General features: G+C 48.7%; 1 protein-coding gene and 1 non-coding gene across 2 annotated transcripts; one reads left to right on the top strand and one right to left on the bottom strand.

Annotated features, from left to right (window-relative positions):
* Nucleotides 1–13,391: 13,391 nt before the first annotated feature.
* On the top strand, nt 13,392–20,776 carry LOC138674387 (olfactory receptor 5B12-like; the record flags this gene model as incomplete). Its single annotated transcript, XM_069762235.1, has 2 exons — nt 13,392–14,279; nt 20,711–20,776. Coding segments are annotated over exons 1-2 (954 nt in total), but the record flags the coding sequence as incomplete, so codon positions are not given.
* TRNAW-CCA (transfer RNA tryptophan (anticodon CCA)) lies at nt 14,829–14,900 on the bottom strand. Its single transcript has one exon. It is a non-coding gene; the product is annotated as a tRNA-Trp (tRNA).
* Nucleotides 20,777–21,241: the final 465 nt, after the last annotated feature.

Genomic DNA, 21,241 nt, shown 5'->3' with positions numbered 1-21,241 from the left:
AGGTACAAGAGCCACACCTTGAACAGCATTAATGATGCACAAGTCAAAGGTTGCTCTATTTAATTTTGCTCCTTGCACACGCTGAATTAAACACGTACACTATTTAGCCCATTATACTGTCAAACAGTTGTGGAGGCGTGACTTGTCTTTTTAACGAGACGCAGCACAGGTGTCAAAATTTGCACCTAGGTACTGGGCGCAGATTCCTGAGCGTTGTTATTTGCTGTACAGGAGTCTGCGCTCTTGTGTTATCCCTTGGCAATACCCTGTTAGTGCAGGCCGTCTCATGACCTCATTTCATGTTGGCCGGTGCGGTTAACGATGGCCATAAATCCCAGACCCACAGTGGCTTTTCCTAAAGTCACACTGCGGTGCTGGGATTCGTGGCCTTGTGCAGTAAATATGTTCGCCGCTCACACATGTCCTTACACCTGCTTCAGACTGGGCGGCCTCAGCTGATCCCTTATCGCATGCCGCGGCCATGAGGCCGCACAGTCAGAAGAAGGCGGAAGGAGGGGAGTGAAAACAGGGGAACATATGCACTGCTCGTGCCCATCAATCACACCCTCGCAGTCAAAATATATGAGACAACGGGGGGCGTTGTGTCGGGCAGGGGGGACGCACAGGCACAGCCAGCCAACCAATGATGTCAGGAGACGGGCAGCGCTAACAATGGGGGTGCTGCGTGTCATTACAAAGGAAAGTCACACCTCAGGGACATTGTAATGGTCTCTAATGAGACACATTTTGTACGTGTTGAGTTCCACGTGGGCAAGGAGAAAAAGTCAGCCACCTCGTACAAATGCAGCAGTACTGCTGTACAAGGTGGCTGATATACATAGAAACACCTGTGGGTGGGGGGCAGGCTCCCTTCAATTTCAGTTCATGTGCCTGCGTGGCGTTTGCAGGTCACGTTGCAAGCTACACAGCAGGGGAACAGCTGGCGTTGCTGAACCCCACTGACACATTGACTGGTGTTTTTCTCTGTGCAGCTAGCATGTCCGGGCAGAAACTGGCGTTGTTTGAGCCCAGGGTCAGCAGGAGGAGGAGAGGAGCAAAGTGTAGGCCGAAGCCTGCACTGGTGGCAGCTTTTGGTCGGTTGTGCCAGCGTGGCTTGTGCTGGACACGATGCCGGCTACACAGCGGGGGAACAGCAGGCGGTGCTGAACCCCACTAACACATTGGCTGGTGTTTTTCTCTGTGCAGCTAGCATGTCCGGGCAGAAACTGGCGTTGTTTGAGCCCAGGGTCAGCAGGAGGAGGAGAGGAGCAAAGTGTAGGCCGAAGCCTGCACTGGTGGCAGCTTTTGGTCGGTTGTGCCAGCGTGGCTTGTGCTGGACACGTTGCCGACTACACAGCAGGGGAACAGCTGGCGGTGCTGAACCCCACTAACACATTGGCTGGTGTTTTTCTCTGTGCAGCTAGCATTTCCGGGCAAAAACTAGCGGTGTTTGAGCCCAGGGTCAGCAGGAGGAGTAGAGGAGCAGAGTGTAGGCCGAAGCCTAGTTGAACCAATTTCAAAGGTTACCTTTAACCCCCCCCTCAGGTGTTGCAAGGTACAAGAGCCACACCTTGTGCAGCATTAATGCTGCACAAGTAAAAGGTTGCTCTATTTGTTTTGCTCCTTGCACACGCTGACTAAAACACGTACACTATTTAGCCCATTATACTGTCAAACAGTTGTGGAGGCGTGACTTGTCTTTTTAACGAGACGCAGCACAGGTGTCAAAATTTGCACCTAGGTACTGGGCGCAGATTCCTGAGCGTTGTTATTTGCTGTACAGGAGTCTGCGCTATTGTGATCCCTTGGCCATGCGCTGTGAGCGCTTCCTGTCTTCTGACCTCATTTCATGTCGGCCGTTGCGGTTAGCGATGGACATGAATCCCAGACCCACAGTGTGTTTTTAAAAAATCACACTGCGGTGCTGGGATTCGTGCCCTGGTGCACTAAATATGTTTGCCGCTCACACATGTCCTTACACCTGCTTCAGACTGGGCGGCCTCATCTGATCCCTTATCGCCTGCCGCGGCCATGAGGACACCCAGTCTGAAGAAGGCGGAAGGAGATGAGTGAACACAGGCAAACATATGCACTGCACATGCCCATCAATCACACCCTCGCTGTCCAAAAAAATAAGACACCGAGGGCCGTTGTTTCGAGCAGGGGAGATGCACAGGCGCAGCCAGCTAACCAATGATGTCAAAAGACGGGCAGCGCTAACAAGGGTGGTGCTGCGTGTCATTACAAAGGAAAGTCACACCTCAGGGACATTGTAATGGTCTCTAATGAGACACATTTTGTACGTGTTGAGTTCCACGTGGGCAAGGAGAAAAAGTCAGCCACCTCGTACAAATGCAGCAGTACTGCTGTACAAGGTGGCTGATATACATAGAAACACCTGTGGGTGGGGGGCAGGCTCCCTTCAATTTCAGTTCATGTGCCTGCGTGGCGTTTGCAGGTCACGTTGCAAGCTACACAGCAGGGGAACAGCTGGCGTTGCTGAACCCCACTGACACATTGACTGGTGTTTTTCTCTGTGCAGATTGCATGTCCGGGCAGAAACTGGCGTTGTTTGAGCCCAGGGTCAGCAGGAGGAGGAGAGGAGCAAAGTGTAGGCCGAAGCCTGCACTGGTGGCAGCTTTTGGTCGGTTGTGCCAGCGTGGCTTGTGCTGGACACGATGCCGGCTACACAGCGGGGGAACAGCAGGCGGTGCTGAACCCCACTAACACATTGGCTGGTGTTTTTCTCTGTGCAGCTAGCATGTCCGGGCAGAAACTGGCGTTGTTTGAGCCCAGGGTGAGCAGGAGGAGGAGAGGAGCAAAGTGTAGGCCGAAGCCTGCACTGGTGGCAGCTTTTGGTCGGTTGTGCCAGCGTGGCTTTTGCTGGACACGATGCCGGCTACACAGCGGGGGAACAGCTGGCGGTGCTGAACCCCACTAACACATTGGCTGGTGTTTTTCTCTGTGCAGCTAGCATTTCCGGGCAAAAACTAGCGCTGTTTGAGCCCAGGGTCAGCAGGAGGAGTAGAGGAGCAGAGTGTAGGCCGAAGCCTAGTTGAACCAATTTCAAAGGTTACCTTTAACCCCCCCCTCAGGTGTTGCAAGGTACAAGAGCCACACCTTGTGCAGCATTAATGCTGCACAAGTAAAAGGTTGCTCTATTTGTTTTGCTCCTTGCACACGCTGACTAAAACACGTACACTATTTAGCCCATTATACTGTCAAACAGTTGTGGAGGCGTGACTTGTCTTTTTAACGAGACGCAGCACAGGTGTCAAAATTTGCACCTAGGTACTGGGCGCAGATTCCTGAGCGTTGTTATTTGCTGTACAGGAGTCTGCGCTATTGTGATCCCTTGGCCATGCGCTGTGAGCGCTTCCTGTCTTCTGACCTCATTTCATGTCGGCCGTTGCGGTTAGCGATGGACATGAATCCCAGACCCACAGTGTGTTTTCAAACAATCACACTACGTGGCTGGGATTCGTGGCCTTGTGCAGTAAATAGGTTTGCCGCTTACACATGTCCTTACACCGGCTCCAGACTGGGCGGCCTCAGCTGATCCCTTATCGCCTACCACGGCCAGGAGGCCGCACAGTCTGAAGAAGGCGGAAGGAGATGAGTTAAGACAGGCGAACATATGCACTGCTCGTGCCCATAAACCACACCCTCGCTGACAAAATAAATATGACAACGAGGGGCGTTGTTTCTAGCAGGGCGGATGCACAGGCGCAGCCAGCTAACCATGATGACAAAAGACGGGAAACGCTACCAAGGGGGGTGCTGCGTATCATTACAAAGGAAAGTCACACCTCAGGGACAGTGGAATGGTCTCAATGAGACACATTTTGTACGTGTTGAGTTCCACGTGGGCAAGGAGAAAAAGTCAGCCACCTTGTACAAATGCAGCAGTACTGCTGTACTAGGTGGCTGTTATACATAGAAACACCTGGGGGGGTGGGGCCAGGTTCCCTTTTAATTTCAGTTCCTGTGCCTGCATGGCGTTTGCAGGTCACGTTGCCGGCTACACAGCAGGGGAACAGCTGGCGTTGCTGAACCCCACTAACACATTGGCTGGTGTTTTTCTCTGTGCAGCTAGCACTTCCGGGCAAAAACTAGCGGTGTTTGAGCCCAGGGTCAGCAGGAGGAGGAGAGGAGCAGAGTGTAGGCCGAAGCCTGCACTGGTGGCAGCTTTTGTTCTGTTGTGCCAGCGTGGCTTGTGCTGGACACGTTGCCGACTACACAGCAGGGGAACAGCTGGCGGTGCTGAACCCCACTGACACATCACCTAGTGTTTTTTTCTGTGTAGACAACACTTCCAGGTGGCAACTGACAGTGTTGAAACCCAGGGAATCAAAGAGGAGCAGAGTGTAGGCCGAAGCCTGCAGTGGAGCAAGTTGAAAGGGAACCTTTAACCCCCCCCCCCAGGCATTTGTTGCTGAAAGAGCCATCTTGTACAGCAGTAATACTGCACATGGAAAATGGTGGCTCCGAAAATTATGCTCCTTGCAAACGCTGAAGTACACACTCATATAATGTGTCCCCTCACACCGTCAAACCATCCCGGAAGTGGGACTTTCCTTTGTAATGTGACACAGCACAGCCGTCATTCCAACCCCCTTGGTGCCGGGCACCACCTCCTCAACGTTGTTTGGTTCTGTCACGGAGCCCGCACTGTAATGTTATCCCTTGGCCATGCACAGTTAGCGGTGCCCGTCTTCTGACATCATGTAGGTGTCAGGCTGGCAGTGCCTGTGCGTCCAAGCTGCCCGAGATCCAACCTTGCAGTGTCATCTAATGTAGTCCCACTGCGGGCCAGGGATCCATGGGCATGCGCAGTGCATATCATCGCCTCTCACTCACCTCCTTCCTGCTTCTTCAGACTGTGCGGCGTCACGGCCGTGGCATGCTATTAGGGATCAGCTGACGCCGCCTAGTCTGAAGAAGCGTGAAGAAGGGGAGTGAGAGGCTAGTATATGCACTGCGCATGGCCATGGATACCAGGCCCACTGTGGGATCACATTAGACGACACTGCGAGGTGTGATTTCGGGCAGCGTGGACGCACAGGCGCAGCCAGGACGACAACAAATGATGTCAGAGGACGGGCAGCGCAAACTGTGCATGGCCAAGGGATAACATAACAGCGCAGGGTCCATGACGGAATCAAACAACGCTAAGGAGGCAGCGCACGGTGCCAAGGGGGTAGCAATGACGGCTGTGCTGTGTCACATTACAAAGGAAAGTCCCACCTCCGGGACGGTTGGACGGTGTGAGGGGACACATTACATGAGTGTGTAGTTCAGCGTTTGCAAGGAGCATAATTTCAAGAGCGACCTTTCCCTTGTGCAGTATTAGTGCTGCACATGGTGGCTCTTTCAGTAACAAACGCCTAGGGGGGGGGGGGGACAGGTCCCCTTACATTTTAGTTGTGCCAGCGTGGCGGTCGCATGACACGTTGCCGGATACACAGCTGGGGATCAGCTGACGTTACTGAACCCCAATAACAGAGGAGCGACTGTTGACTGTGCACACAGCACTTCCAGGCACCAACTGGCGGTGTTAGAGCCCAGGGACAGCAGGAGGAGCAGATTGGAGGTATTGCCGCACACACAGCTGGGGATCAGCTGACGTTACTGAACCCCAATAACAGAGGAGCGACTGTTGACTGTGCACACAGCACTTCCAGGCACCAACTGGCGGTGTTAGAGCCCAGGGACAGCAGGAGGAGCAGATTGGAGGTATTGCCGCACACACAGCTGGGGATCAGCTGACGTTACTGAACCCCAATAACAGAGGAGCGACTGTTGACTGTGCACACAGCACTTCCAGGCACCAACTGGCGGTGTTAGAGCCCAGGGACAGCAGGAGGAGCAGAGGAACAGAGTGTAGGCCGAAGCCTGATTGGAGCAAGTTGAAAGGAAACCTTTAACCCCCCCCCCCAAGACGTTTGTAGCTGAAAGAGCCATGTTGTGCAGCACTAAGGATGCAAAAGGAAAAGGTTGCTCTTTTAATTATGCTCCTTGCAAACACCGAAGTAAACACTAAAAATGTGTCCCTTTATACCGTTAAACCGTTCCGGAGGTGCGAATTTCCTTCGTAATGGGACACAGCACAGCTGTCATTCCTATCCCCTTGATGCCGTGCGCTGCCTCCTCAGCGTTGTTTTAAGCTGCCACGGAGCCTGCGCTGTTCTGTTAGCCCTTGGCCATGCCCAATTAGCGCTGCCTGTCTTCTGACATAATTTGGTGTCAGGCTGTCAGTGCCTGTGCGTCCACGCTGCTCCAGATCCCACCTCGCAGTCTCATCTAACGTAATCCCACTGCGGGCCTTGGAACCATGGGCATGCACAGTGCATAACCTCGACTCTCACTCCCCTCCTTCCCTCTTCTTCAGACTGTGCGGTGTCACGGCCGTGGCATGCTAGGGATCAGCTGACGGCGCACAGTCTAAAGAAGGCGGAGGGAAATGAGCGAGAGCCCGAGGGGAAGATATGCACTGCGCATGCCCATGGATCCCAGGCCCGCAGTGTGACTCAATCAGAAGACACTGCGAGGCGGGATCTCGGGCACCGCGGCCGCACAGGCGCAGCCAGCCTGACACCAAATTATGTCAGAAGACAGGCAGCGCAAATAGGGCATGCCCAAGGGATAACAGAACAGCGCAGGCTCCGTGACAGCTTAAAACAACGCTGAGGAGGCAGCGCATGGCACCAAGGGGGTAGGAATGACGGCTGTGCTGCGTCACATTACGAAGGAAAGTCCCAGCTCCGGGACGGTATAACGGTATCAGTGAACACATTTTATAAGTGTTAAGTTCTGCGTGTGCAAAGAGCTAAAAAAAAAGAGCTACCTTTTCCTTGTGCAGCATTACTGCTGCACAAGATGGCTCTTTCAGTAACAAACGACGGGGGGGGGGGGGGGGGGACAGGTTCCCTTACATTTAGGTTGTTGTGCCAGCGTGGCGGTCGCAGGACACATTGCCGGCTACACAGCTGGGGATCAGCTGACGTTACTGAAACCCAATAACACTGGGTCGTATGTTTTTACTGTGCAGCCTGCACTTCTGAGCCGCAACTGGCGGTGTTGGAGCCCAGGAATAGCAGTTCAGGTGGTAGAAAGATGAACACAGCAGGAGACCTGGATGACACCCAATTACTTAATCAGGCAGAGGAGTGGCAAATTCCTGCGAGATCCAGGCCTGGTTCATTTTCAGGAAAGTAAGCCGGTCAACGTTATCGGAGGATAGTCGCATGCGACGGTCTGTTAGTACACCACCTGCGGCACTAAAGACACGTTCCGATAAGACACTAGCCGCAGGGCAAGCCAGCACCTCCAATGCATACTGGCTTAGCTCTGGCCATGTATCCAGCTTAGAGACCCAAAACTTGAACGGGGAAGAGCCGTCTGGGAGTACAGTAAGAGGGCAAGCCATGTAGTCTGTCACCATCTGACGGAACCGTTGCCTCCTGCTGACTGGAGCCGCCGGTGATGGTGTAGACATTTGGGGCGGGCACACAAAAGTGTGCCAGAGTTGTGCCATACTGGGCTTGCCTTGGGCAGAGGCACTGCTTCTGCTCCCTCTTTGGGCAGAGCCTCCCCCACTGCCTCGACGCACTGAGCTGCTTTGTAAAGCACTAGCAGCACTCCTCTCAGTTGGACAGGAGAAGATGATGGAATTCACCAGTGTGTCGTGGTACTCCCGCAATTTACGCTCCCGGGTCAACGCAGGGATGAGGTTTTGGACGTTGTCCCGGTAGCGAGGATCGAGGAGGGTGAACACCCAATAATCAGGCATGTTGAGAATGTGGTCGATGCGGCGGTCGTTTCTCAGGCACTGCAGCATGAAATCCACCATGTGCTGCAGAGTGCCAACCGGCCCAGAAACGCTGTCCCCTGCTTGAGACATGATCTCTGCCCGCTCGTCATCACCCCACCCTCGCTGTACACACTGACCACTGGACAATTGTGTCGCTCCCTCCTCTGGACGGAGCTCTTCCTCCTCCATTGACTCCTCCTCATCCTCCTCACAAATTGGCCCCTGCGTACCCCTTTGTGAGGAACCACGTGGCGCTGACTCTCCAGAAGCTGATGGAAAAGGTGACTCCTCATCCTCCACCTCTTCCACCACATCATCCCTTAACCCTTGCAAAGTTTGCTGAAGCAGGCAGATAAGGGGGACAGTCATGCTGACTAGTGCATCATCTGCACTTGCCATCCGCGTGGAATAATCAAAAGGACGCAAAACCTGGCAGACGTCCTTCATAGTGGCCCACTCTGTGGTTGTGAAGTCTGATCGGCGCTGACTGCGACTTCTTTGCGCCTGATGCAGCTGGTACTCCATAACTGCTTGCTGCTGCTCACACAACCGCTCCAACATATGTAACGTGGAATTCCACCGGGTAGGTAGGTCACATATGATGCGGTGTTCCGGAAGGCGGAATCGGCGCTGCAGAGCAGCAATGCGGGATCTGGCCAAGCTGGAACGCCGCAAGTGAGCACACTCTAGGCGGACCTTGTGCAGCAGGGCATCAAGATCCGGATAGTCCCTCAGAAAACTCTGCACAACCAAATTGAGCACATGTGCCAGACATGGGATGTGAGTGAGGTTGCCAAGGGCCAAAGCTGCCACCAGATTTCGGCCATTGTCACACACTACCATGCCTGGCTGGAGATTCGCTGGCAGTAACCACACATCGCTCTCCTGCTTGATGGCATTCCAGAGCTCCTGCGCTGTGTGGCTTCGATGCCCCAATGAAACTAGTTTCAAGACGGCCTGCTGACGTTTGGCCACGGCTGTGCTCATGTCGGTCATAGGTAAACGTTCACGGGTCCATGTGGAGGTGGACTGTGACGGATCCTGCAGAGAGGAATCAGAGGAACTGGTGTAAGAGGAGGAGTCGATGCGTACAGACTGGATTCCTGCAATCCTTGGAGTGGGCAGGACACGTCCTGCGCCACTCGCACGATCTGTACCTGGCTCAACAACATTAACCCAATGGGCAGTGAGGGAAACATATCGCCCCTGTCCATGCTGACTGGTCCACGCATCGGTGGTGAGGTGGACCTTGCTACTGACGGCGTTCAGTAGCGCATGTTTTATGTTTGCCTCAACATGCCTGTGCAGGGCAGGGACAGCCTGCCTGCTGAAGTAAAAGCGGCTGGGCACCTTGTACTGTGGGACTGCCAATGCCATCAAGTCACGGAAGCTGTCAGTCTCCACCAGCCTGAACGAGAGCATTTCCAGGGACAACAGTTTGGCAATGCCTGCATTCAGAGCCTGTGCTCGGGGGTGGTTGGCCGAGAATGCCCGCCTTTTCTCCCATGCCTGTACTACCGATGGCTGTAGAGTAGACTGGGAGTGTGAGGATGACTGGGAAGGTGGTGCTGTGGGTGGAATTACACAAGGTCTCTGGGAGGAAGCCAAACCAGCTGTGCGTGAGCTGGAGGAAGAGGCAACACGAGCTGAAGAGGTGGTAGCTGCCGCTGTTGGTTGGCCTACATCTTCAGTGTGTTTCTGTAACTCCACCGCGTGCCTGGTCCGCACATGTTTCCACATATTTGTGGTATTGAGGTTGCTGACATTTTTCCCTCTTTTTACTTTATGATGACACAGCTTGCATTTGACAAAACAAATGTCATCTGCAACTGTGTCAAAAAAGGACCAGGCACTGCAAGTCTTGGGAGCGCCCTTTTTGGCTTTGGAAAGAGACAGGCTCCTAACGGGTGCCAAAGTGGAGGCTACAGGCTCCGCAGTCTTCCCCCTCCCTCTCCCTCTTTGGCCCGTAAGAGGAAGCTCTTCCTCTGAGCTGCTCCCACCACCTTCCTGTTCCTCACGCCACGATGGGTCAAGGACCTCATCATCTCCACTACCCTCTGCCACCAACTGCTCCTCCTGGGTAGTCTCAGCAGCACAGTACGCACGAGAAAGCGGCACCTGAGTTTCATCATCAGATGCGTACTGCGCTGTGGTCACCGGAGGCACTGGCCCACCTGCCTCTTCAGAGTCAGAGAGAAAAAGGTGTTGGGCATCACTGCACACTGCCTCTTCTTCCATTTCTCCAATGCTGCTTGGCTGGCCCCCTGTTTCCAAGCCAAGAGATTCAGAGAACAGAAGTAGAGACGGCTCCTGTCCTGGGCTCTCTGACTGCCTGGCCAATTTGGCAGGTGGTGAAGAGACAGATGGCTGCTCTCCAGTGCTCTGTGCCTGAGAGGATGTGGCACTAACTGAAGTCGATGCCGAGGCGTTAGCTGCCATCCACCCGACAACGGCTTCAATTTGGTCTTCACGCAGCAGCGGTGCACGGCGCTCTCCGACAAAGCTGCGCATGAAGGACTGTTCCCTGCTGAAACTGAGTGACGACGAGTCACCGGCGCCCGCAGCAGGCACAGAATCACCACGTCCTCTCCCTGCTCCTCTCCCTGCTCCGCGCCCACGCCCACGTGCCTTACTCCCTGCCCTCTTCATCTTGGTTGACAGATAAAGATAAGCAGAAAAGTACTAAGGCCTTAGTGTGCTTATTCCTGTAATGCTCCTCCTAACAGGTGTAAGAAACACTAATGTTGTAAATTGTGGACTAAACTTTATTATTTTTCAAATGTGGCCTACACAAGTGTAAGTTGTGTTTGGTGAACTTAACCTTTTTTTTGGTGCAGATCGGGCTACAGAGCTAGTTTAAATCACACGGAGACCGTGCAGACAGCCGTAAACGGCGCTGCAAGGCCAAGAAACCCTCCTCTAGGTTATCCTATATAGTGTTTTTCCACTATTTAGCTGGATACAAGTGGAAAGACACTAATAGGAATTTTTTTTTTCAAATTTTAAACTGGCTGCACTATTTGAAAAAAAGGAAATTGTTTTTCAAGGTATGAGGCAGTAACGCACCCTGAGCTGAATCCAACCGGCTATGGCTGCACACAGACTACAGGGCGAGCTGGGCTCACACGGAGACCGTGCAGACAGCCGTAAACGGCGCTGCAAGGCCAAAAAACCCTCCTCTAGGTTATCCTATATAGTGTTTTTCCACTATTTAGCTGGATACGAGTGGAAAGACACTAATAGGAATTTTTTTTTTCAAATTTTAAACAGGCTGCACTATTTGAAAAAAAGGAAAATTTTTCTCAAGGTATGAGCCAGTAACGAACCCTGAGCTGAATCCAACCGGCTATGGCTGCACACAGACTACAGGGCGAGCTGGGCTCACACGGAGACCGTGCAGACAGCCGTAAACGGCGCTGCAAGGCCAAAAAACCCTCCTCTAGGTTATCCTATATAGTGTTTTTCCACTATTTAGCTGGATACGAGTGGAAAGACACTAATAGGAATTTTTTTTTTCAAATTTTAAACAGGCTGCACTATTTGAAAAAAAGGAAAATTTTTCTCAAGGTATGAGCCAGTAACGAACCCTGAGCTGAATCCAACCGGCTATGGCTGCACACAGACTACAGGGCGAGCTGGGCTCACACGGAGACCGTGCAGACAGCCGTAAACGGCGCTGCAAGGCCCAAAAACCCCCCTCTAGGTTATCCTATGTAGTGTTTTTCCACAATAGAGCTGGAGACTGGTGGAAAAACACTAATAGGAAATTTGAGAAAAAATGTGCAGCAGGCTGCACTAAGAGCAAAAAAGAACAACTGTGTGAGGCAGTGTGAACCCCCCCTGAGCTGAATACAACCGGGTATATGGCTGCACACAGACTACAGAGTGAGCTGCACACACACACACACAGAGACCTTGCAGAACGCTGTTAAAACAGCGCTGCAAGGCAAGAGCAAGGTGAACAGTGAAGAACACACAGCGTTTTGCTAAATTAGCCTTTGGAAAGGAAAATAAAGCAATTAGCTAGCTCAACTGGCCCTCAGTTAGAACACAGCGTCCTGTCCCTAACTGAAATCACAGCAGAGTGAGCGCAAAATGGCGGCAGCGCTTTTTTATAGTGCAGAGTGACATCATTTCAGCAGCCAATCCAAGCCTTGCCAGTACTTACATGCCCACCATGCTAAACAGGATGTGCCCACACTTTCATTCATTCCTCATTGGCTGCTGCGTTCAATTTGAATTCTGGGAACTTCCGATTCCGGTATCCGATACGCGGGAAGTATCGGAATTCAGTATCGGAATTCCGATACCGCAAATATCGGCCGATACCCGATACTTGCGGTATCGGAATGCTCAACACTACTCCCTACAGATGCTTCAAACTGTCTCTGGAAATGACATCAGCACATGAGCTGTACATCAGGAGCATTGCAAAATGGGTTTCCAACAGTAGAATATTTAGGCGTTCAGATGAGCGCCTAGCACACAAAAACTTGCCAACCGTGTGCCTATAGGCTTAGATTTTAGCAATGTCAATAGCCTGTGGACGCTGATACAGTTGAAAGTGTGGCTTACAGGAAATCAGGTCAACCGCCCAGAACTATAATAAATAATTACCTCTTTAAAGAAATTACACAACAAAGAACACATTCCCTGAGGGTCTCCGCTCATAATGAGTAACCGTGGGACCGTGTGGTAGAAGAGAGACATTCTCTATGGAATTCAGGTTTTCTTATTAAAACATTAGGATTCACAGAGAAGAAACTCCACGCTAATCCTGGTACCTCATAGTCACAATACATGGCACAGATAAGAGACAGCTCTTCATACATCAGGTAAGAGACACCTCTACTGTAGATAAAAGCACAGAACTTTCCAAGGAGAAGAAACGGATAAAACTGGAAGAGTCTCTGTTAGACTAAATTACTCAATGCCAGTCTACTGCTTAAAGGTGGCAGAATGAAAAGGATGTAACAAAACAGTCCATAACTCAACATTGCAAGGGTGAACTATGAATCCTTTACTAAACTATCAAGATAGTAATACAGAATTATCTATTGATCTTTTCCAGGCTCAGGTTGCCTCTTTGTTCTTGGAGTTATTGTGGAACTGTAATCTTTTTCATCTTCTCCCCTTCTCTACTCCCCTCTTATCTCCTCTTCCCACAATCGCATACAAGATTTCTCGCACGCATCACCCCAACTCTGGAACTCTCTACCACAACATATCAGACTCTCACCTACCATCGAAACCTTCAAAAAGAACCTGAAGATCCACCTCTTCCAACAAGCCTGCAACCTGCAGTAACCACTGATTGACCAAACCGCTGCACGACCAGCTCTACCCTCACCTACTGTATCCTCACCCATCCCTTGTAGATTGTGAGCCCTCGCGGGCAGGGTCCTCTCTCCTCCTGTAACAGTTGTGACTTGTATTGTTCAAGATTATTGTACCTGTTTTTATTATGTATACCCCTCCTCACATGTAAAGCGACATGGAATAAATGGCGCTATAATAATAAATAATAATAATAATCTTAACTTCCACCCTTGTTTCACCAGTAAAGAAGACCATTTTCATGGACGTTACAAACCAGACAAAAGTTACAGTATTTATGTTTTCTGGACTGACTGATAACGAGAACCTGAAATCCTTTCTCTTTGTACTCATTCTGCATGTCTACACTGTGACCGTAGTGGCCAATGTTGGCCTGGTGGCTATTGTCAGAAAAACGTTAAACCTCCAGAACCCAATGTATTACTTCCTCAGTTACCTCTCTCTGGTGGACGTCTTCTATTCATCTGCCATAACTCCTAAGATGCTTGTGGACCTTAAGTGTTTGGAGAAGACCATCTCCTTTGAAGGCTGTGCTCTCCAGTTCTTTTTCTATGCTGCTCTGGCAGCTACAGAGTCGTTTCTCCTTTCCACCATGTCCTATGACCGCTATGTTGCCATCTGCCATCCTCTCCATTATGTCTCCATAATGACTAAGAAGAAATGTCTGTGCCTTGTTCTTCTTTCCTTCTCCATTGGCTTCTTACAGTCGTCAGTACAGACCAGCTGTGCTTTCACTCTTCAATTTTGTGGGCCTAACTTCATTGACCACTTCTACTGTGATGCTCCTCTGGTCCTCAGACTGTCCTGCTCTGATACTTCTATCTGTGAGAAGGTCACTGTTTACACTGTAGGTTCTTTAGCCATAAGCTCTTTGATTACGATCCTTATTTCATACACCCTAATTATCTTTTCAGTTCTAAACATAAGATCCACAGAAGGTAGAAGGAAAGCCTTCAGCACCTGCTCTTCACACCTCATGTGTGTCTTCATTTTCTACGGCACTGTGCTGTTCACATATATGCGTCCTCCCTCCAGCATCTTTACCGTGCAAGACAAGGTGGCTTCTATCTTCTATACGGCTGTGACTCCAATGCTAAACCCCCTGATATATAGTCTGAGGAACCAACGTGTGAGAGGAATCATAATACAATCATTTTACCATATTCAAAGTCTTTCTGGTGGACTTTTTCAACTACGTAATGGGAAGGAAGGAAAAGTGTAGCCCCAACCACCTGCAACATTTCATTGATTGACAGTTCTAGTTGAGTAGGATAGTCTCCAGCCTCAAGTGGTGAGATGCACGAGCACTCAATCATTTGCTGTTCTTTGTAAGTCCTAGTTAAATTCTGAAGATTGCTCCATTTTTCATTTGTTTTAACAAACAATTTTGTGAAGATCGAAAAATGGTATCATCGCTCCATCTGATGTACAGGTATGCTAGTGGTGTCCTCTAATATTTCATAGGAGTCTTAGAGTATCGGGGAAATGAAGATGTCTACACTGCATAGATGTTAAAGTGTGAGGCACCTTCACCGGTTTAACCTCTCGTAATCTACATAGTAACATAGTAACATAGTTAGTAAGGCCGAAAAAAGACATTTGTCCATCCAGTTCAGCCTATATTCCATCATAATAAATACCCAGATCTACGTCCTTCAAAATAAAAATGATAGTTACTTGACCCCGACGTGATTTGAACACGCAACCTTCTGATCTGGAGTCAGACGCGCTACCATTGCTCCACGAGGTCAGTTTGGGAAGGAAACTACCCATTCATATAATAAATATAATTCATTCAAATAAAAGTGAGATCATCTATGGGCTTTGTTTGCGAAATGGGAAATAATGGATCATATGCCAATCATAAAGCAACAGTTCAGTGGTGGGTGATGGGTATTGGGAAGAAGGGAGAGAGGAAGGAAGATTACAGGTCCAAGCATTACTGAAAACAAAACCGAGAGCAGAGGAGCTCCGATATTCTTAGCCTTCCTGGACTTTTTCTGGAGAAAGGACCTTTGATCAGACGTACTCTCACAATGCATCTTTAAAATTATATATAAAACTGAGACTTTTCGGAGAGGCCCAGTTGTATGGATCTGAGGGAAAAGTCCAAAAAGTACCCAACAATAAGATACATTGCTACTAGTTAGAGAGTGTAGAGATGCAAGGGTGTTTCTGCCAATTAGTATAGGTTGAGCCCAGGAGTGTTCCCCTTCATTCTGTGCTAGCAGGTGCCCATGCATGCTACAGGACCCCTGAAGAATCACATGTGATGAAACGCGTCGGGACAATGCAGGGACAGTGCAGGGACAGTGCAGGGCCTCCATTTTAAGGGCCATATGTGGACTGCCCTTGTCAGGGCGGGAGTTTTGGGGATTAGGCTAGACCAGCCATCAGGGTTTCACTAGGGCCAGATCATCTTCCCCGCCTCTCCTGAAGGAATCCTTCCTAATTGTGATGCCTCCTGCACCTGACTTCTTCCCATGGGTGGGACCATTCCCCTGATCCTCATACCCATTGTATATTTTCATTGCCTCTGCACTCATGCACATAACATATTGTTATTTTTATGACTTTACCAAGGTTTTTCCCTGCATGAGTTTTTTTGACCCTTGTCAGTTCATGATCTCTTTATGTACCTGGTGATGTTGTCATATTTTGTCTTCTGTCGTGCATATTTTCACATCGTTCTAGTCATTTAATTGCATAGCTGGTTAGAATCGTCTGATTTATATAGCTATATAGCTATATAACTATATGTTCCTTATTTGACATCCGTATATTCAGCTCCTAACACTTTTAACCCTAGAACGCATATTGGGGGCCTTTTAGGCCCCCATGCTTACATTTTTGCTATTATCTGCAAAATTACTTTAGTTATAATTTTGAAACTCCAGTTATTCCTCAAGTATGTCGTTGTTGATAATATCCAGTTGTTCATATACGGTAATTTTTTTCATAGGCATTATGGTGTAACAATGCTTGTTTGGTGAAAACTGCATCTGTACGAATTGGGGGCCTTTTAGGCCCCCGCTATTTTTATCATGTTCTTAGTAGTGTTTGTGTCTCAAGTTACTTTATTTGTACTCAGTAATGCTGGTGGAGGGGCCAGGGTGTGGATAAAAACATGTGAGGATGTCATGTGATTTTTGGAGGGAGTGATAAGGCCATGACATCACCTCAGGTCCTTCGGAACACAGTAATGAGCTGTGTATAGAGTACTGAGGACAGTATAGACTGTGAGCTAATTGCTGAAGGACCTGTGATAAGACAAGCTGTTGAGAGGAAATCTGATTCATTTTCAGTTTCTGTTTCTAAGAAGCTTGCAAAGGCTAGAGCTTGTTAGCCACAAAAATCCAGAGAATTGTACACCACCTAAAAGTATAAAAGGAAAGAGCTGCTGAGGGTGAGAGGAAGAAGGGAGGACATTACACTTACAGTGTGTCACACAGAAGCAAAGAGTGGACAACCCTGATTCTGTTCATTGTTTTTTCTTTTAGTTTGCTAACATCTAGTCAGCAATGGCAAACTCTTCCTCCAAGTGTCTGACTGACCAAGAGATTGAAGCGATTATGTTTCAAAGCGATGATGAAAGTGAACTATCTTTGTCTGATGAAGAATATCTGCCACCAGCTAATCAAACATCCTCATCCAGTGATTCTTCTGATGATGAAGAAGTGAATCTAGTGGATCCTCAAGAAGTGATAAGCAGAACATTCAAAACGAATGATTTTTGGGACAGTAATCCTACATTAGTCGGACGTACTCCAACACACAATATTGTGAGACAGGCTCAAGGAGCTGTGTGAAGTCCCAGTTACTTTACCCCTGTAAAGTATTCTGTACTTATTTTTCTGACAATATTGCAGAAGAGGTCCTATTATGTGCAAACCTAGAAGGAAGACGTATCGCTTCTGCAAAAAATAAGTCCTGGAAAAATATCTCAAAAGAGGAACTTTATACATATATTGGACTTTTACTGCTGGCAGGGAGTCAAAAATCATATGATGTCCCAATACGAGAATTATTTCTGGACCCACTTTCTGATCCACACTATAAGGCGACAATGTCAGTGGGCAGATATGAGGAAATTAGAAGAATCATTCGCCTTGATGATAAGCGAACTCGTGCAGCGAGATTTGAAACAGACAAATTAGCCCCTATCAGTTATATCTGGAACATATTTATCAAAAATTGCACAAAACTTCTGAAAAAATAACATGTCAGAATTGTTTGGAAGACTAATATAATAGAAAATAAAGTTAGAATAAAAATGTAGCTGCAGCTAGTTTGCTATAGATTTCTATGCGTTTTTGTGTGTTTTCATGTCTTTGTGTGAAATTTGGGAAAAAAAAGATTTTTTGGTGTTTTCTGTGAAAAATTATAATTTAAATTTTGTCCACTATTCATTTTTTATTGAGCAATTTTGAAATAAACTTGGGAAAGTTATTTAAGTGTGTTTTTCTACATTATATGCATGGGGGCCTAAAAGGCCCCCAATACGTTAATATGTATATTTTTAACGTCATGCGTTCTAGGGTTAAGAGAAGTAAGGTTTTCAACCTTTTTTATATTTATATTCCTGTATTCCCTCTATGGGTGGCTTTGTTTTATTAGGACTTTAATAGAAGTTACATTTTATGTGATCTCTATTGCTGATATGCTATTTGGTGAGAGCTTAAATAGTGGATTAGACCCATTTTTTGCTGTCCTGTCCAATACGTGGGCATGACTCACCCGAATGATCAGACTTGCCAGATTTTATGTGCCCCACTGGTCAGCGCACTAGAAGTCAAGTTCTTCCCAATAGTCAGAGGTGTAGCACTCGTGTCTCTGCCTGCTGTCCTTCTCTCTGCAGAGACACCAGCATACTCACCACCTTGGCCCCCAACCTGCTCCTTCCGGATCTGCTGCTGTCCGGGGTGCATGCACCTTGGTACTGTGCTTAGAGAGCTCGCACACACTTCTTGTTATTTACAGGAGCCGCGCGCGTTCCTCTAGTAAGGACACTTACTATTGTAAAGCTGCAGTAGCATCATACGCAGTGAAGAAGCAGTGACCCACAAATTCAAACACAAAAGTCTCTTTTAATGTGTTTCTTCACAGCAAGTCCACTTCACATAAATGCATATAACTTCAGTGACCAGTTTACACCAGTTCAAAGTAATGCATATCACATGGCTTTAGACTTGCGGTCCCTAAACAGGCCAGACTTCCCTTGTCCAGTTTCCCTGGGTGACCGCACGCCATCTCACAGTCTCTATACGGCTCCGTACACACAGCCTCATATGTTGCAGACACTACAAACGCCAGCCCTCCTCTGACTAGTTCTCGTGGGTGTCCTGCATCGCTGTATCACAGTCTCTTTACAGACTCATTACTCACACAGTCGTACACAGTTCAGGATATCCTCCGGATAGCAGCCGGGCACCATATCCACCTGTTTGCAATCATTGCACATGCTAGTCCTCTTTCGGGTACAGGACATCCACCTCCGGGCACAGGACTGTCCACATCCAACTCCTTCGGGTACAGGACATCCACCTCCGGGCACAGGACTGTCCACATCTGAGACCAGTACCATGGATGACTTGCATCTCTGTGTACACTGCGGGTGCCAGGCTATTCAGCTGCCCTGGGTGCTGGCTCTGCTGGCCTCCATGCACTCTGCAGACCAGCACACACCAGACTGACACTGATGTGCACCTTGCACACCTGGCCTGACCTGGCCAGACACCTGACACACCCATACCCCTTACTGCAGGGCTTTTAAACACACACAAACCTGTGGCCTTCAGTCACCTGGAAAACCCGGACCGGAGATCCGTGACTCTAATGCACACCTATGGACTTCATCCGTCTGCGTGCACATTCTGGGGAGATCAAACAGCGCCCCCTAGCTGTATCAGAGGCTACAGCCTCACATATCCTTCCCCCCTGTTCATACCTGTGGGGTTAAACACTTGTTACCCCGTATGGGTATGAAATAATAAGGCATCGGTATGACCCTGTGACATCTCCACCCAAAACAACATTTTCAGTTTCTCCTGCCAATACCTCTAGGGGAAAGCCTATCGGGATTACACTCTGACCCTAATTTGGTGACCCCTATGGCAGGTATCTCAATATTTTCAGGTTCTATGCCCAAAACAGTACATAAACACATTCTCTGCTGCAACTGCAGCGCCTCTAGGTGCTGCTGTCAGAACTGCAGCTCCTGCTGCGCCATATTTGTGGACCCACCGATCCACAGTAAATCTTCGTAACCCCACTGCGTTACCGCCAGAAGCCTTCAATCTTCATGGCCCCGCCGAGCCACAGCAAGCTGTCTTGAGAAGAGAAAAAACATTTCCAGCCGACTTTGCACAATGCTATGCAGCACGCTTTGGGGTATGCCTCAGTTCACACTGCCCCTCGCATTCTCCACCATATGTAAAGCTGCAGTAGCATCGTACACAGTGAAGAAGCAGTGACCCGCAAATTCAAACACAAAAGTCACTTTTAATGTGTTTCTTCACAGCATTAAAGTCCACTTCACATAAATGCATATAACTTCAGTGATCAGATGATACATGTTGGTCAGGTGTATCAGCCTTTTTGAAGTTCTAGATCCTATAAAGACTTATATGTTTACCCCCATACAGTGGGGAAATAATTATTTGATCCCTTGCTGATTTTGTAAGTTTGCCGACTGACAAAGACATGAACAGTCTATAATTTTAAGGGCAGGTTAATTTTAACATTGAGAAATAGAATATCAAAAATAAAATCCAGAAAATCACATTGTATAAATGATATAAAGTTATTTGCATTTTGAGAAATAAGTACTTGATCCCTACCAAGCATTAAAAGTTTTGCATTTTTGGTCTTCAAAAATGGAAGAGTGGCCTGAGCTCACCTGTCGTGCCCGGCAGCGAGAGTTCTCTCAGAATGTGTCTTCAGCCCCGTTGCTGGTGTCCTGGCGGATAAGATAATCCCGCTGTCCCCTGGAAATGTAAATCGCCTAACTTTCTTCGAAATGTCCAAGTCATGCATCTCCAATCACTTTTACACCCCAGTCGCAGACTGTACAGACCAGGCCGATGGTGTCGTTTTTACTGTCATGCATATGCAGGTGCAATTTTTGAATGGGGGTTATCAGACTCTAGTTATGCTGCCGGTGCATCCCAGTAATGCAGACGCGACCACAGTGCAGCCTGTGTGTTAGCGACTGCTGGAGTGGAGGGAGTGGTGCACACGCTCTTCCTGACGGAGAGACAGAACAGACACAATACAGAATCCGGCACTTAACTGACCAACCCCAAACCTGCAGGAAGTCACATGGTATACTATATAGCTCTGTGTATACACTACAGATACTGTTGACCCAGGCCAAAACCTACCAGGTAGTGCTTGGTTCATGAGCAATACATTTTCATTTTCTTACATTATACAGTATTTGTAATTTATCAATTCTAGGTAAAGTCTAGGTTTTACATAGTAGTTTATCTGGAAGTTGGAAATGGCGGCCACGAGATATAAGAATATATTACTAGGGTTGAGCGACTTTTACTTTTTTAGGGTCGAGTCGGGTTTCGCGAAACCCGACTATCTCAAAAGTCGAGTCGAGTGCAATCGGCCGATTATCTCGGAAAGTCGGGGATCGACCGAAACACGAAACCCAATGCAAGTCAATGGGGGAGCATAGTCGGCAATGAGTGGGGGCCAGGAAAACATCTACACTGCCCATTTTAATGGCAAAAACATCCATTCTTGTTACGGAAGCTTGTCAATCTTAATTTATCTTATAATAATAGTAAGGCATTGGAAATTGGGGGGTCATTTGGCTAAAGTTGTAGGGTGTTGGGCTGGTTCAAGTATTTAGTGGGCCCAGGAAATGTGGACCACGCCACGGCAGTGGAGCAGGGAGAGATAAGTATTTAAACTTTGCAAGTGCTGTGATCCTGAGCAAGCAGGGGGGGCCCACTCGTTGGCATTGGCACTGGCACAGGGCCCCTCAAAGTACAGCGGTGTGTTTGCACAGTGAGGCCGCCTCCAACCGGCAGCGACACTTTTGCATACTATGAGGGGCCCTGTGCCAGTGACATCGCC

The sequence above is a fragment of the Ranitomeya imitator genome, chromosome 4, assembly GCF_032444005.1.
Source record: "Ranitomeya imitator isolate aRanImi1 chromosome 4, aRanImi1.pri, whole genome shotgun sequence".
Lineage (NCBI taxonomy): Eukaryota > Metazoa > Chordata > Amphibia > Anura > Dendrobatidae > Ranitomeya > Ranitomeya imitator.
The sequence above is the reverse complement of the archived record's forward strand: the minus strand, read 5'-3'. Positions and strand labels throughout refer to the sequence as shown.